Raw genomic sequence first — 16380 nt, forward strand, 5'->3', positions numbered from 1 at the left:
GGTGCGGGGAGGGGCAGCTTGGACCCATGGCTCCAGGTTTTGGGACTGCTGTGAAGTCACTGTCTTAAAGTGGTCAGACAATCCGGGCACCACCTTCAAGCACAGGTGTGTTCTTTGTTAACAGCCCTTTTGAACATTCTGTCTTCAGTATTCACAAAAGTCCACAACTTCTTGATGACTTTTGTGGTTTGGGATTTTTGCACACTACAGAGGAAGTGTGGTGTGTACATTATATTTTGCATTCGGGGCAGTGCCACTCACCAGGCAGATTAGGAATTCTTAGATGTACGCAGTCAGAGTCAAGCGGCAGCTGTAAATGCCCCGTCGTTTCAGCCTTGCTTGACACCATATGTGGCCAAATGAGTCATGAACGCTTGTGGTTTCCAGACAGCTTTTGGGTTTGAAATTATTTGCGTCTAAGCACCAGGAGTTTATTTTCTTGACTTTAAGGCACATCTTATAATCATCTGAGAAACAATAAAGCTGACTAATGTGAAAGTACCCGCCTGCCTTTGCAAAGAACACACTGACATATCTGATCGTGGTTCAGAGGTCATCTTGTTAGCCTGGCCCTGGGCATCTCCCTCGTGTGCATCTCACCGGGCTGTACAGTTACTGTCACTGTGCAAGGAAAGCAGAATACCTGAGATATAGAGGAGGAGTAGGAGGCCCTGACCGGGTAGGAGGCATGCTGAGAATTGCAGCCCAGCAGTCAGACTTCAGGCTTTTGGGTTTTCATCCAGTGGTTTGTTCAGGGCATCACACTGCATAGGGTCCACAGTGGATCATCCGGGCATTTTACAATGAGCAAAACAGGGTGAAAAGACTGAGATTTTTATTCCTGTTTTAGGATCATGTAAGGAGTAAGGTGAATGAATGTGGGTTTGTCTGCAGTGGATGCTCTGGGAGAGGACAACAGCTTGTATTTGCTAACAGGGAGGGGTCCATTTGTGCAGGCTTAGAAAATACGCTCATCTTGTTCAGAGATTTAGGCCTCGTGAAAATGGAATTATAGAATTTCTCCCTTTACTCCACGCTCCTTCGTGTGCCTTCCTCTTTCTCGATGGACGGTCAGCCAGTACGGTCTTCCTAGGGATCTGTGGCATGCTGGGGAACGTCGCCAGATTTCTCTTCTCTCTGAGTGGCTCTATCCTGGGGCCTTGTGGCGTTTAGAAGTGACACCCCATCTAAGGCTTCTGGGGCTCTTTCTTCATTGCTGCTACAATTGCAGGCTGCCTCTGTGCTTCAGGAGACACTGCACCCTGTGCCTTACATCCACTCTGTGAGCCCGGAGGCATGCTATCTGACATCCTGAGGGCTTCAGAAACGTAAGCAAACACCAGCGTGTTTGGAAGGGACAGTACTGTGGTCACGCCGAGGGACAGATGAAACTCTGAGGCCTCATCCAACCTAACTGTTCCGGTATGGGAATGTTAACAGTCTCTGGATAAGCCTCCAATGTGGAGTCAAAGATGAGGATCATGGCTGGGTCTGTTCTTCCAGGGTTCAGATGTTCTCAGGTGCATCCTGCTTGACTGCAGAGGATGAGCTCTTGACTCTGGATGTGTGATTTTGAAGGCCATGTCCTCAGATGGACTGAGCAACATAATCCTGATGAGACTCTCACCAAATTAGGGTTGGCCCTCTGTGTATGTAGGGAATCAGTTCTGTAACCTCTGTGGATAACAAAAATCAACCCAAGGGTTTCAGTCCCTTCTAGAGCAGCCTAGTGTCTGCATAGTGTACACTTTCCCTATGCTTTGAATCACCTCTGAGTTTCCTTCGATACTCACTACAATAGAGGTACTTGCTAGACTGTATAATAGAGAAGTGTGATGGCTCGTGAAACAGTCGGTACATGCTCTGTGCAGATGCAATATTTAATCATTGTTTCCACTAAGGGCTGGCTGGGGAACTCACAGGCCCAGGTGATCACTCGAACCCAACTCCCAGGTGGCCTCCAACACTCTCATGGGCATTTTCTCTCCTCAGCTAATTACAAAGTCCCTTGCCCTCTATCTCTGTTGTGACTCTCTGTTCCCTTTTTCCAGTGCCAGGACTACCGGGGTGGCTGGCTCACGGGAGCCTTGTGCGAGGACCTGTGTGTGGGCGGGGAGCTGCGGTACCAACGCTGCCTGTATTACGAGCGTGGTAAGAAGGTGCTGCAGGCCCAGTGGCGCGGCCGGACTGTGGTCCTCAAATCCAAGAGGGAGGCCTTCTCCAGTTTCCCGCCCCTCGCTCTACTGGAGGAGGAAGCAGGGCCAGGTGCCCCTGGCATCCCTGAGGCTGAGCTGCTCCTGATGGTGGCCGGTGAGGTCAAGAACACGCTAGGCTTGGAGCTGCCCAACAACAGCATAGCCCCGCTGTGGCCTGCCAGGCAGGGCCCTGGCTGGCGGCAACAGCTGGCCAGTGCGTGGTCACTGCTCCAACAGGAAGAATATGTGTACTTCAGCCTGCTTCCAGATCTGAGCCGCCACATCCTACCGGTGCTGGGATCCTGTGGTCACTTTTACGCAGTGGAGTACTTGGCTGCTGGTAGCCCTCACCACAAGGCTCTCTTCCCACTGGATGATGCTGGCCAAGCACAGGCTGTTAGCCACATTGCCCTCAGCTTCCTGGACATGGTGAGCCATTTCGACAGTGACTTTTCCCACCGCCTCCACCTCTGTGATGTCAAACCTGAGAACTTCGCCATTAAGAGGGACTTCACGGTGAGTGGAAGCAGGCTGCTATGCTTGTGGTAAGAAGAGATTCTGGTCTGCGTGGGAGGAAGTGAGTTCTTGGCCTCCGGAAGGAAGGTGGTGTGACTTTGGGCAGCCTTGTGGTTCCTGGTGACTCCTGTTCCAGACCACTTCCTCGCCAGGTTGACAAAAGGGCTCAAACAAATGCATCTTCGGCTCCTAGAGGAGAGGTCCAGTCTAGTGAAGAAACCCACAGGAGGCAGAGTCAGGCAGGGGGCGGAGGAGATGTCTCACTTTCTTGAGGGCAGCTACGATGGCTAGTTAGTGCTGCTGCGGGATCTGTGGTCTGCTGAGGACAGACTTCCTGGGCTGCGATGGTGTAGCTGCTCTGCCAGGCCAGGCATTCTGTGTCCACAGAACCAGTATGCTGAGAATAGTCGTTGCCAGCCAATATGACTCTTCAGGAGCGATTCTAGTCAGTTTCAAGTCTGCACATAACACATCTGGATAGTCGGGTGGAGCTCTAGTGCCTGCTAGCAGGAGAAGAGGAACGTCTAGCCCTGCAGCTCTAGCAGATGGAAGGTGCACTTTTATCCTCAAGTCTGGGGCCACGCAGCTACACCAGAGATATACTGTGGTGGATAAGAAGTGTCAGGGAGACTTGTATGTTTTATAAGATAGTAGCAGAGTCTCTTTCCTCTTGGCTAAAAGTAGCATGTCAGGTTCCTGCTCTGTTTTCTACCCCTGGTCTCATTGCCTCCATAATCAGGTGCTGGGCCACCCAATGGGAAGAGGTGACAGGATGCCTGTGACATCACAGGCACAGGGTGGGCAATGGGGAGGGTTACACTCTGGCCACTCAGGACTGCAGCCATTTTGCCCTTATGCTGCAAGTGTTACTCAAACACAGATTGCTCATTTGGGGAATTGGCTCATGGTGGAGGAATAAGCTCTTCATCCTGGTTAGGACATTGAGTTACTGTTATAATCATTAATAACAATAAGTTATTGGTGAGCCGTGGGACTTCAGGGCAGGCTGCACTGGATCGACATAGCCTTTTAAAAGCAGCTTGGAATCCAGGGGACTAAATTTGCCATCAGTGTTGTGTATAATCAAGTTGTTGTCCTTGTTCTCACTGTGTCTTCCCAGTGCCCAGTCTGTGGGTGCCCTGGAGGGGCTGAAGACCCAGGGGGTAGCTTTAAATGGGAAAGGATGGGTGTGGAGGTAGTTCTGGTGGGTTCTAGAAGGTTCTGTGGGGAGTATGCACACTAGGCAGGAAGCTCTGGGGGGAGCTGAGTCCTGTATTATGCCTTGCTGTGAGCCCACCAGCGACTCTCAGATGAAGCCCCCCAATATAGTACCCTACAAGCTGCTGCAGCTTGGGGCTGCTCGACACTCTAGCTAAGGCTTCCCCACGCAGTGAGCAGAATCATGCAGGAGAAAGGTGAGCAGTTGCCTTCCACTTCTGAAAAGTCACTTGGGGTATGGATACAGCCATTATGAGCCCTGACGACACAGCCACCTGAGATGGGGGATATGATCACTCGAGTCTGGGATGCCATTGTCCTCTTAAGCTCTCCACAGCTTTGATTGCCTGCATGAGAGACATCAGGGCTATTGGTGATCCGCAGTGGAGGGAGGGAGGAGATCATGAGGTACACAACTATTGTCAGGAGTCGGCTCCTGGTATATTAGTGGGTATCCTTAACATTACAGAGTTTGCTAGCAATGTAAATTCTACTTTTTGTTACTTTTACTTATTTGTTTTGTGCTGGGGAGGCATAAATGTCACAGCATATGTAGAGAGGTTGGATGTCAATCTGTGGGAGTCGGTTCTGTCCTTAGGACCATGTAGTTTGGATTCAGGTCCTCAGGTTTAGTGGCAAGTGCCCTTACCTGGTCATCCATCTTACCAGCCCAGCAATGTAAATTCTCATACTGCACCTCAGACCTACTGACTCTGAGACTCTGGACAAGGACAAGGCACCAACTATGAGCCAATCTAATACTCAGAAAGACTAAGCAGGAGGATGGTGAGTTCAAGGCCAGCCTGGGGATCCTGTCTCAAACACACACACACACACACACACACACACACACACACACACACACAAGCTAACAAACAAGGCACCTTCGCTGTGGTCTTAAAGAACAAGTACATTCCTGCTTCCAAAAGGTGGGCTCAATTTTTGACCCCTGGCTGACTCCTGCCCTGAAGGGAGGGAGGGGTTCTTATAGACGAGGCACAGGGACAGAAGATTCAAGGGTCCCAGCCCAGGCCTTCAGGATTTAGGTAGTATGCTTGGAAAAGGAAGGTGACCCCAAACCTCACAAGTATGCCTTTCAAGCAAGAGAGCTGCTTCCAGGGGGCGGGGGTGGGGGACGCGCCGAAGTGTATGGGGAGACCAAGCACAACTCGCTCAGTGGAGAAGAGAAGACTGTTTCCAGTCTGGTGCCCTACCAGGTTCAAACGGCAGACACCATTTATGCCATTTTGTGCAGAATGAGTTCTGTGATCCTCCTGGTGCTGAGAAATCTTGTGAAGGTTCTCCTGTTTGTTTCGTCGCTGGTCTTATTTTAGGCACACAGGAGCTGCAATTTATTCTAGGCTACGCAGTATAAATTAAAACTGAACCTTTCACTGGGAGATGAGAGGAACAGTGTCATGAACGGGGCTGAGAAGGAACACAGAGGCAAGAGAAAGTGGCAGAAATCAGAGAGAACGGTCCTTGCTCTGCGGATAAGTTATAAAGACTAGTTCATTAGTGTAGTCTCATTAAAAAATTAAAAACTATAAAAAACTATTATATCATTTTATGTGCATGGGTGTTTTGCCTGGTGTATGTCTATGTACCACTTAAAATCTGTTTCTTTTTTGGCAAGGGGGTTGGGGGGAAGTTCAAGATAGAACTCCCTCTGTAGACCAGGCTGGCTTTGAACTCAGAGGTCTGCCTGCCTTTGCCTCCCAAATGCTGGAGTTAAAGGCATGTGCCACTCCCACATGGCTTAAAATATTATTTATTTATTTATTTATTTATTTATTTATTTATTTATTTATTTTTATGTATATGAGTGTTTTGCCTGCATGTTTGCATATGAACCATGTATGTATCTGATGCCTGTAGACATCAGAAGACAGCATCAGATTCCCTGGAAATGAAGTTATGGATGGTTGTGAGTCACCGTGTGGGTGCTGGGAACCAAGCCTGGGTCCTCTGAAAGGGCAGCAAGTGCTCTTAACTGCTGAGCCATCTCTCCAGCTCCCAGTTCTTATGAACTTTTAGTGTTTTTAACCAAGCCAAGCAGCAAGATTAGTTCTTAATTTTGAGAAAATAACTAGACAGGAAAGATTGATAGATTGTATAGGCTTGACGTGTAGCTCAGGGATAGAGTCCTACCTGGCATTCGAAAAGCCCTGGGGTCAATCCTCAGCATTTCAAAAGGGAAAAAAAATCAGCAAAACCTCCACTTTGAATTAGGATTGGGGTGTGGCTCCATGGCAGAATGCTTACAGGCTTCTGTGGTGCTTCTGGGTTTCCAGAAAATAGCAAGAAAAAGAGGGGACACTAGATGGGAAGGGGACATGCTGGCAGGTGTGTGTGTGTGTGTGTGTGTGTGTGTAGGATGGGTACGTGTTGGTGTGTGTATGTATAGGAAGGCAGCATGTTGGTGTGTGTGTGAGGGGAGATGTAGGAAAGGGCATGTTGGTGTGTGTGTGTGTAGGAAGGGGGCATGTTGGTGTGTGTGTGTGTGTGTGTGTGTAGGAAGAGGGCATGTTGGTGCGTATGTGTGTGTGTATAGGAAAGGGGCATGTTGGTGTGTGGGTGTGTGTAGGAAGGGGGCATGTTGGTGTGTGTGTGTGTGTGTGTGTGTAGGAAGGGGGCATGTTGGTGTGTGGGTGTGTGTAGGAAGGGGACATGCTGGTGGGTGTGACGTCTGGAGGGTATGAGGTCAGCGAGTGTGTGGGGGACATAGGAGGAGACTTGGGTGTGAGGTCAGTGAGTGTGTGGGGGACATAGGAGGAGACTTGGGTGTGAGGTCAGTGAGTGTGTGGGGAACATAGGAGGAGACTTGGGTGTGAGGTCAGCGAGTGTGTGGGGGACATAGGAGGAGACTTGAGTATGAGGGCAGCGAGTGTGGGGGGGACATAGGAGGAGACTTGGGTATAAGGTCAGCGAGTGTGGGGACATAGGAGGAGACTTGGGTATGAGGTCAGCGAGTGTGTGGGGGACATAGGAGGAGACTTGGGTATGAGGTCAGCGAGTGTGGGGGACATAGGAGGAGACTTGGGGTAGATCTGATCAAGATGCTTGGAACACATGCATGAAATTGTCAATGACTAGATAAAAAGATATTATTAAAAAAGCCTAAAAAAATTAACTCCCTCAAAAAACAAACAGACAGCAATGACCCATTTGCCTGGACTGGTTTTGTTATTAGGCAAAATCATGAAAGACGGAGAGGTTCTCTGTACTTTGCTCTTATGGTCCTGAAGGTTTTCAAATAGTTTATGTGCCTTCTGCTGTTTTACTGATAACCCCCACCACCCTGAGTGAAGAGAAGAAAACAAAGGTAGAAGTGAGAAAAACTTGCCTTTGTGAAGCCAAATGACACCGTGAATGAATCCTCTCTTAGATGCTTCTGGGTTGGGGGTGGGGCGTGGGGGAAGTTGACATTTTCACAATGGCCTGTGAGGGCTTGTGGGAAGCCACTTCCATCAAAGATGTCATATTTTGAAATGACTTATCTCAAAGTTCTCAGCTGTTGGACTTAGGAAGAGTCCTGATTCTTACAAATTTGAGCTCACTTTTTTTTTTTGTATACAGGTGGTGGAAGAAAATCTGCATAATTTATAAGTTATTCATTTTCTGGGTTTGAAGCCCATTTGGTTGAAAGCCAGAAGGATAAATCTGAAATTCCTGCAGTCCTCAAGTTCTCACTCTGACAGTGGAATTAGTAGCTGATGCCCTTGGCTCAGGGCTTATTTATGCTGATCCTAATTTCAGTGCCGTTTCCCCATGGCCCATCTGGTCGGTGTGTTGATGTGGGTACCAGATGTGCCATAAATAGCAGCCCGTGACTGTTCATAGTCTCGGGGCTCAATTATGTATCTCTCATAGCATTTGTAAGCCTCACCTGAATAGCTGTGAGGAAATGTGAAACTTAGCAGAGTCAAAATGGAATTCTCACAGCAAACATGAACAAGGGGGTTGGGGGGAAGGCACTGTGCCTGATGCCTGATAGTGTCACATGGACTCTCAAATCTACTGGCTTTCATAGAAGCCACCACAGCCTCCAAGAAGACAAGTCTGTGAGGACACAGGGACGTCCGCCCCATTACTGTTCATTGACCCTTGGACAGATGCCATAATTGTCAATCATTGTGACCAAGGATTCTTGTTTCAAAACCTCTAGTGTTACTCTTCTTACTTTTGTCTCGTGCATTGGGTTGTTCGCACTCGTGTGTGTGTGTGTGTGTGTGTGTGTGTGTGTGTGTCTGCCGGTGTATGTGTGGTGGCCAGAGTCATTCGTCAGGAGCTGTACATTTTAAAATTATTATTATTATTATTATTATTATTATTATTATTATCATCATCATCATCTTATTACTGCTGTTATTATTATTACTACTATTTTTGGCAGGATTTCCTACTAGCCTGGAACTCACCATGTAGACTAGGCTGGTTAACCTAGGGATCGAACCTCAGGGATCTATTGCTTTTGCTTCCACAGCTCTGGAATTACATTTCTTTTTTCTTTTCTTTCTTTCTTTCTTTTTTTTTAAACATGGGTTTGGGGATCACCCTCAGGTCTTCAAGCACACTTTAGAAACCGAGCTATCTCCTCTGCTCCCTTAGTTTTGCCTTTAAGTCCTTCCCCTTTCCCTGACCTCTAACAATGAACCTGTATTTCGCCCGCACCTGCATCTCCCCACCTCAGCACTTTGCTATTCTATTCTCAAGGATCAGTGTTCTCTGGGAAAGCTTCTCTGATTATTTCTGTTGCTTATGTTGACAAATGTCATAGACGGTCAGGAGAGAAATGGAAGGTGTGGGCTGGAGAGATGGCTCAGTGGTTAAGAATGCCAGCCACTCTTCTGAAGGACCTGATTTTTCTTCCCCAGAACCCAGGTTGGGGAGCTCACAGCCACCTGTATCCCAGCCCCAGGAGACCCAACATCCTCTTTCAGCCTTACAAGCATTTGCACACACATGTACTTAAGTACAAATAAAAGTTAACTTTAAAAAAGCAATAGAAAAAATCATTTTAAAGTATTGTACATATTTCACTTTTAAAGTCCAGAAAAGGCCCAAAGATGAAAGTGTTATGGCTGGCTACAGTCCCCATCCTCGAGTTAGTGACATAAAAGGATTTTTTTACAGTAAAAGTTTAGGACATGATCTATGATACTAGCTTGTGTCAAAGGGAGCACTTGTAAACGCTCTGGGGAAGCAAGGTCATGACCTGAGCGTTTCCTCCTGACAGGTGGATTCTGTGGTCACAGCCCTGTGGTGAACTCTGTGACCCACTGGCATCAGGACAGGAAAAGAAGCCATAAATGGGTCGGCTCTCCTGCAGGGCCCACGCTCTGATTTGACGGCTGTTCGTGCTGTTTTGATTTCAGGTGGTAGCTATTGACGTAGACATGGCCTTTTTTGAGCCTAAAATGAGGGAAATCCTTGAGCAAAACTGCACAGGAGATGAAGATTGCAACTTCTTCGATTGTTTCTCCAAGTGTGATCTGCGAGTGAACAAGTGTGGAGCCCAGCGCGTCAACAGCAACCTGCAGGTGAGCAGCCCAGACAGCTGGGGGTGTGGCGATGTGTCTGCGTGCCTCTGGGCTCATTGCATCCTGAGGGTGGGAGTGGGGAGTTCTTCACCACACTTTGTTTCTTACTGCCCGGGTGGTGGCTGCCTAAGTGGCTCAGTGGGGTCTGATGAGTGGAGGCCATCCATCCCCCAGTGGGCTTCTCTCTGTTTCCCGAAGCCCTCCTGAGGCCACGTCTGAGAAGTTGTTTGGAGATTCTAGCAGAGGAATGCATTTACTTGCATGCCCTTGGCTGAAGAATGGTCTACTTCCCCTACAGGAGGTTGGCCACTTAGAGTCGGAAGCAGGAAGCACTTGGACTGCTGAAATAGGAAGGGGACACTGGCCTAGCCAGCCAGGCTGGCCACACTCACCTTAGTGATCCCTAAGGAGGCATGTTCTTGGCCAAATTAGCCTCATACCTAAGGGGATCCATTCTTTCTGCAATTGTCTGCCTCCCTGTACATTCTCACACAGGGAGAAAGAATGAGAGCTAAGCCCCCTTGCCTTATAACTTCTACCTATTAATTCTGCCATTCAGCCCACTCTCTCTCAACCACACCTCTCTCTAGTCCATCTTCCCAAGTAACTTTACACTGAGGGTCTGACGGGACTCCTGAGGCGAAGCAAAGCAGATTAAGCCAGGTGCTCGGGAAAGCACACTGTGGGGCTTTCCTGCCGGGAAGGAGAGCCCCATGCAACAGAGCTGTCCACCGGGTGGCTCTAGCCCAGGCCAGCCAACACTAGCTCTACCACCACAGGGCCTACAGACTTCTGTGTCAAGTGCCATGGTCACCGGGTGTTTTGTCTTTAAGAAGGCTAATCAGCGATGCAGGTTTTTGGGGTGCCATCTCAGCCCCCTCCATGGGGAGCTGCCCCATGATGTGATTCTGCTGTCCTTATGCCATGCAGACAAGAGGTTTTCAGCAGAGTCCCCATCATCTTTGATCTCACCCACAAGTCTTTGCATTGAGAAACTAAGGACTGGCAAAATGGCTCTGTGGGTTAAGTCAGTGGCCAAAGTCAACATTTTGGTTTTGATTCCTAGAACTCACATAGTGTAGAGTGGAGAGCTGGCTCCTGCAAGGTGTTCTCTGACTTACACAAACATGCATGCACACACACATATACATATATTACATGCACACACACAAATACATACACATACTACATGAACATATACACACAAATACACACATATACACACATGTACACACATATACACATACTGCACATACAAAAATACACATATACACATGCACACACACAAATACATGCATATACACACATGTACACACATATACACATACTACATGCACACACACACAAATATACATGTATACACATGCACACACATATACACATACTACATGTACACACACAAATACATGCATACACACATGTACAGACATATACACATACTCCATGCACACACAAATATACACACATATACACACATGCACACAATATACACATACTACATGCTCACACACAAATACACACATATACACACATGCACACACATATGCACATACTACATGTACACACATGCACACACATACACACACACACACACACACACACACACACAGCTCTTACAGATTCACTGAGAAGCAGGTGGAACATTGAGCCAAAGAAAACTGTCAGGAGAGGGCAGGGGTAATGAGACATGGATGAAAAATCCAAGCGGTCAAAGGATCTAGGAAATTATCTCATATCTCATTATTTAAAGACATAATTAAAATGATGTTAATTAAAACTCAACAATAATATGCCTTTGCCAATTGGGAATAGTCGTTAAAATGCTATTAAGGACCAGCTGAAGCCCCAGGGAGTTAGATGAGTGTGTCTACCCTTATAGTGATGTTACGTGGTGGCTCCAGGGTGGATGTGGACACACTCATCCCCGTGCCTGACTACTGTCTTTGAATACAACTTTGAATACAGAAGTGAAAATGAGCTTTCTTTGGGATGTAGCATAAAGCACTAAATAGAAAAAGGTCAGCATTTGTAACGTGATCTCATGTTTACCAGACAGTATTTTATTGTAAAGACAGATGCACTGTGAGTGTGGAGTTCAGTTGCTGTGACAAAACCCCTGATACAAACAAACAGCTTATAATGAGGGAAGTTTGGGGGCCAGTCTATGGTCATCCTGATCCTTTGCTTTGGAGCCCGTGGTGGGGCGCAGCATTCTGGCTGGGGCGTATGGCAAAGAAGAGCTGTTTATCTCATAGTAGAAGGGAAGCAAAGACGGGGAGAGAGAGATCTCCATCCCAGCATCCCTTGCAAGGCACACATTGATGACCTAACTCACTCAGACCTCTTAATAGCTCTGCCGCATCCTAGTAGCATCACAGGTTGGTGACTAAGCCTTCAGCACGTGGGTCTTTGAGGCACACTTAAGATGCAACCCACCACACATGTCTGATGAAAACATTCAGTTTCTAAGAACATTTAGAGGAGCCGTGGCCTCTCAGGGGCGCCCGGGTTGGGGCTTGTTACTCAGCAGCTCCTGCCTGGGACTCTGCTGGAGAGGACTGGAGCCATGGTGTATCTTTCTAGACACTAACAATTTGTTTGCATAGGGTAAGGGTAATCAATAGTCAAAAGAAATACAAATATTAAAAAAACAAAAACAAACAAACAAAAAAAACCTGCCTTTTTGAGGAGTGGGACATGTAAGGTCAAAGGTGCTTTGAGTATGAAGGCGTTTGGTAAATAAGGCTGACAGAAAGCCTGGCGGGAGAGTTATGCACTGTTCTCTGCAGCTGCCAGTCATGCTCCTCACGGGGGACCCTAAGACCTGTGAGCAAATAGTGTGTGAATTGAGTCTGAAGGCTCTTCAGCCACACTGCTTCCCAGTGGCTGAAGGTTTAAGAGGGAAACTCACTCGTGTAGGTGTTCTCTCTGTAGGGTCTCCCCAAAGGAGCAAGGCAAGGATGTTCCTGAGATGTAGGAGCCTGCGTCGCTTCCCTGAATTAACCTCTCCCTCCCCTCCCCCTCCCCCCAGGTCATCTGTGATAAAATATTCCGACACTGGTTCTCCTCAATACACAGGAGCCCGGCCATCTCCCCCCAGCTTCGGCTGCAGCTACAGCGGGCCGTTCAGGAATGTGCTCACCACGGGGGCTCCTCGGGGAATTCCTGGACAGCCTCGTCCAGTGTGTACTGGAAGCTTCGATGGCTCTTGCAGGCCACTCTGAAAGAACTGCAGGAGGCGGAGAAGTAGCCTCTCTCGCCTTTGTCATCAAGAGTGGACAAAGGAAGCGACCTTCTAGGGACTCCCGCTGTAGTTGCTATGCAAATGAGCAGTCTGTCTGTCGGAGCCTCTGGGGCGCTCTTCTGAAGAGTGCAGCTGAACTCCCCTCCTGTGGCTGTGACTGGACCTCTCTTGCTGCTGCTCACTTTGGTTCAATCTGGTTTCGTGGGGACTTCTGGCCTGTCACTCCCTCAGCAGGGACCAAAGGGAGGAGTTTCATTAGAGTTCATTCAGGATGGAACCCTCTGAGGACTGTACACATACCTTGCCATTAGAGACAAGAGGCAGCTGCTCTTCCTTGATAGCCACTAGCAAGCTAAAGCATGGCTGTGGGCATACAGATGAATATGTTTGCGAATAATTGTGTGCATATGTGTGCACCCATGAGAGTATGAGTGGGTTTGTATATATGAATGTAGATTGTATATACATGAGTATGTTGTGTGTAAATACACATGGGACTGTGTGTGTGAGTGGTATTGCACATGTTCTCATAATTATGAGTGTTCCTGCACGAGTGCATGCATACACGTGTGTGTGTGTGTGTGTGTGTGTGTGTGTGTGTGTGTATGCACACTCACATGCCCATGAACTGGTTATTGTGCCTGTGAGTCCGTGCTCATGGATGAATCAGTGTGAGTCCACCCAGAAGTGCATGCATGTGTACATCCAGAGGTGCATGCATGTGTACATCCAGAGGTGAGTAAGTGGGTGGGCACTGGGAGCCCGTGTGGACGGGCGGCTTTACAACATGTCCCTAGGACTCTTGCCTAGCTGGCAAAGACACGTTAATTTTTTTCTGGAATGAAATGCAATAAAACGTTGTGTCCTTAGGGACATGATCTGCTTTGGGGAGTATGTGGTGTGGCAGCTTTTAGTGCTTTTCATTTTGTGGAATTTTAGGGAGCACTTTCCCATGCATCGTCTCAGTGCAGTCTTCCTTTGGAGCGGGACCGAGTGTCTGTGGAATGCAGTGTGTCTTACAGCGATGGAGACAGTTCATGTAAAGTGCTGGGATGGGCTCTGACCACAGTCAGAACTGTGGAGCAGCTCATCTCTGTGGACCGATTGAAGACCCAGCCGCGGGCATCGGACTACACTGTGGTGCCATGTGCTCCTTGTGGACGTTTGTTCACCATCTTCTCCAATGGCAGACTTGCACGAAGCCAGCCAAACTACTTGGCTCCCCTACAGAAAGTGAAACCAGCAAGCCTGATGCTCACTGTCTAGCTTCTGCTCAGAACAGGGACCAAAAACTCTACTAGTCTCAGGGAAGAGGACTCAAGAATGATGGGATGTCTTGAAGATTGGAAAGGGGTGCTAGTGGCTTACTAGGAGAATAAAACATTTGGAGTTTAAAACATGCATAGGATGACAGAGCCTCATCTTTTCTCTTCATATAAGACCTTTCTAACCCCAGAGAACTGCCCCTTTAACACCTGTGGATGCACTTCTCAGGGCTGTGCACGCAGGCACAGTAAGTGCCTTACTCTGAGCAGTGGCACTAGGGCTTGGAGGAGAGTCAGCCGGAGGTCACACCAGTCCTGAAGGTCAGAGATGTCTTTTTCCTGCCATCCCCGTCCTCTCATCCCACCCACCAGCACTTTGCCAGATAAGGCTGACTTTCTTAAAGGCTTTCATCCATCCTGTACCAGAAGACTTGCATTCTGTTTCTGTTCTTTGATTGGAGCCTGTGCAGGTCACTCTGCCAGAAGTAAGCGAAAGCCCACGTAGGTGCCCCCTGTCTAGGCTAGCAGTGTCTCACAGCTAGTAACATGGCCTGGCCTGGAGAGCAAGGCTCTCATTTCCCAGGCCAGGGACAGAGGCAGCTGCTTCTCCTCAGGGCAGGTTCCACCGGGAGTGGAAGAGTCACCTGGAGGAAGGTGGATGGTCTAGGAAGAAGGTGGGTATGAAATAGCCCGCAACTTTTCTGCCTCTGCACTGGGAGTCAAATGACAGCCCTTCCTTAGGAGCCCCCAGGCTACTGACCAGCCGCAAACAATTGTTTTGTTTACCATGGAGACTGTGCAGTGAGTACAAGATCATCCAACACAGTAGCATCCCTTTCTGCACGTTTTTTGGCTACCCATTTACACACACACACAAACACACACTCACCCACTTACTCACTCACACACACACTCACACTCACACACATTCACTCACACACACACACACTCACTCACACACACATACACTCTCTTTGCCTAAGGATTTATTTTAAGACAGTGGTTCTTAAACTGTGGTGAAATTCACTTTTTAAAAATGTTTAAGCCTTTTTCAAAATACTGCTTTTATATAATATAATAAATGGACATGGTATTATCAGTATTTCAACTTTGGCTTTTGTTTTGTTTTTGATGCTTGGGTTAGAGTAAGAGCCTTGTGCAAGATAGCCCAGCACCATACCCTGAGCTAGGATCCCAGCCCCATACTATTATTTTTCCAAGAAAGGATCTTTCTGTGTGTCTCTGGATGTTCTGGAACTTGCTCTATAGAGCAGGCTGGCCTCAAACTCACAGAGATCCACCTGCTTCTGCCTCCCAAGTGCTGGGATTAAAGGTGTGCATCACTACCACCTGGCCATATTTAATATTTTTAATATTGTAAGATCCAAATAATCAGGGACATCTCAGAGAAACACCAGGAGGCCAGGAATTTCCTTAATAAGATAAGCTCAGGAACTTTAGGAAAGTATTGGAACTCTCCAGAAGGGAAAGAAAGGCTAATTAACATTCCTCAGATCACAGGGAGAGAAACTACCTGCGGGTGGAGACACATTCCTCAGGGTGGACCTTTGCCCACCTACAGACAAGGGAAGTCCTTGCCACCTCATTCTCTGAAGACCAATAAGTTTAAAAAGTCACACTGTTCTACCAATCACATTGTGTCTAATCGCTGCTGCCCTGAAAATTGTATCAAAGCTCACTGAACAAGCTGTGCAGGGTCACCTCCTTTCCTGAGGGTCAGGGGCAGCCTCAGTGTACTGAAGTAAAAATCCTCATGCTCTTTGCATCGATCAGGCTCCATGTAATTCACTCAGGGGGTCTCTGGTAAGTTAAGGCTCAACAGGGTCTTACAGTATGACAAATGAGAATGGTCATTGCTGACCCAGCTGAGCATCAGCCATACTCACGAGGATAAAAGATGTTTTAATAACACTCACAACAGACAAAACACTATCTTCATGAATTTTACCCTAATTAAAACTGGCTTTTTTTTTCTTTTCTTTTTAGTCTGGGTAGAGCGAGAACATAGTCCTCCACTACCACAGATTCTGCAGTTTCCTGCATTTGGGAAAATCCCAGGGGTCAGCACATCCAGCTTGTAATGGATGAGGCTCGCTTTGGGAAAACCACCCTCGTGACCATGGTGCCTCTTCTGCCCAAACCGGCTTGCTTTACTGTGAATCTTTTTGTCACAAACCAATTTTCAAAGTTTATCCTGGTTAGCATTAACATGATCTTATGATGAAAGGATTCTGGAATCACATGCCTGTTGACTTATGGAGAACACATATGAACAGGTGTCCTGTTCTCTTGCACAAACTTCACAGGCCACTTGAGTTCCTGGATACCCAACCTGGCCACTGAGTGGGTGTCTTGCCCATATCCTGTAATAGTGAGAA

The 16380-nt window shown here is 47.7% G+C and overlaps 1 protein-coding gene, 1 long non-coding RNA gene and 1 pseudogene across 3 annotated transcripts in view; 1 reads left to right on the forward strand and 2 right to left on the reverse strand.

Annotated features, from left to right (window-relative positions):
• Window positions 1-3464, reverse strand: part of LOC116087435 — a 19412-nt gene extending 15948 nt beyond the window's left edge. Inside the window, exon 1 of the long non-coding RNA XR_004117437.1 lies at window positions 262-3464. This is a non-coding gene — a long non-coding RNA (uncharacterized LOC116087435). The remainder of the gene's footprint in view (window positions 1-261) is intronic.
• Window positions 1-15083, forward strand: part of Dipk1c (divergent protein kinase domain 1C) — a 22944-nt gene extending 7861 nt beyond the window's left edge. The window contains exons 2-4 of one of the 2 annotated variants that reach the window (XM_031366186.1): window positions 2052-2711; window positions 9308-9472; window positions 12551-15083. In XM_031366186.1, the coding sequence (XP_031222046.1) occupies window positions 2052-2711; window positions 9308-9472; window positions 12551-13027 (1302 nt within the window). In that variant the 3' untranslated portion in view covers window positions 13028-15083. Of the gene's footprint in view, window positions 1-2051; window positions 2712-9307; window positions 9473-12503 lie in introns of both variants that reach the window. The other variant, XM_031366187.1, reaches the window with a different exon arrangement.
• A 910-nt stretch (window positions 15084-15993) lies between these two features.
• Window positions 15994-16138, reverse strand: LOC116087941 (annotated as a pseudogene).
• Between the last annotated feature and the right edge of the window lie 242 nt (window positions 16139-16380).

This window comes from Mastomys coucha, unplaced genomic scaffold (genome assembly GCF_008632895.1).
Source record: "Mastomys coucha isolate ucsf_1 unplaced genomic scaffold, UCSF_Mcou_1 pScaffold13, whole genome shotgun sequence".
Taxonomy (NCBI): domain Eukaryota; kingdom Metazoa; phylum Chordata; class Mammalia; order Rodentia; family Muridae; genus Mastomys; species Mastomys coucha.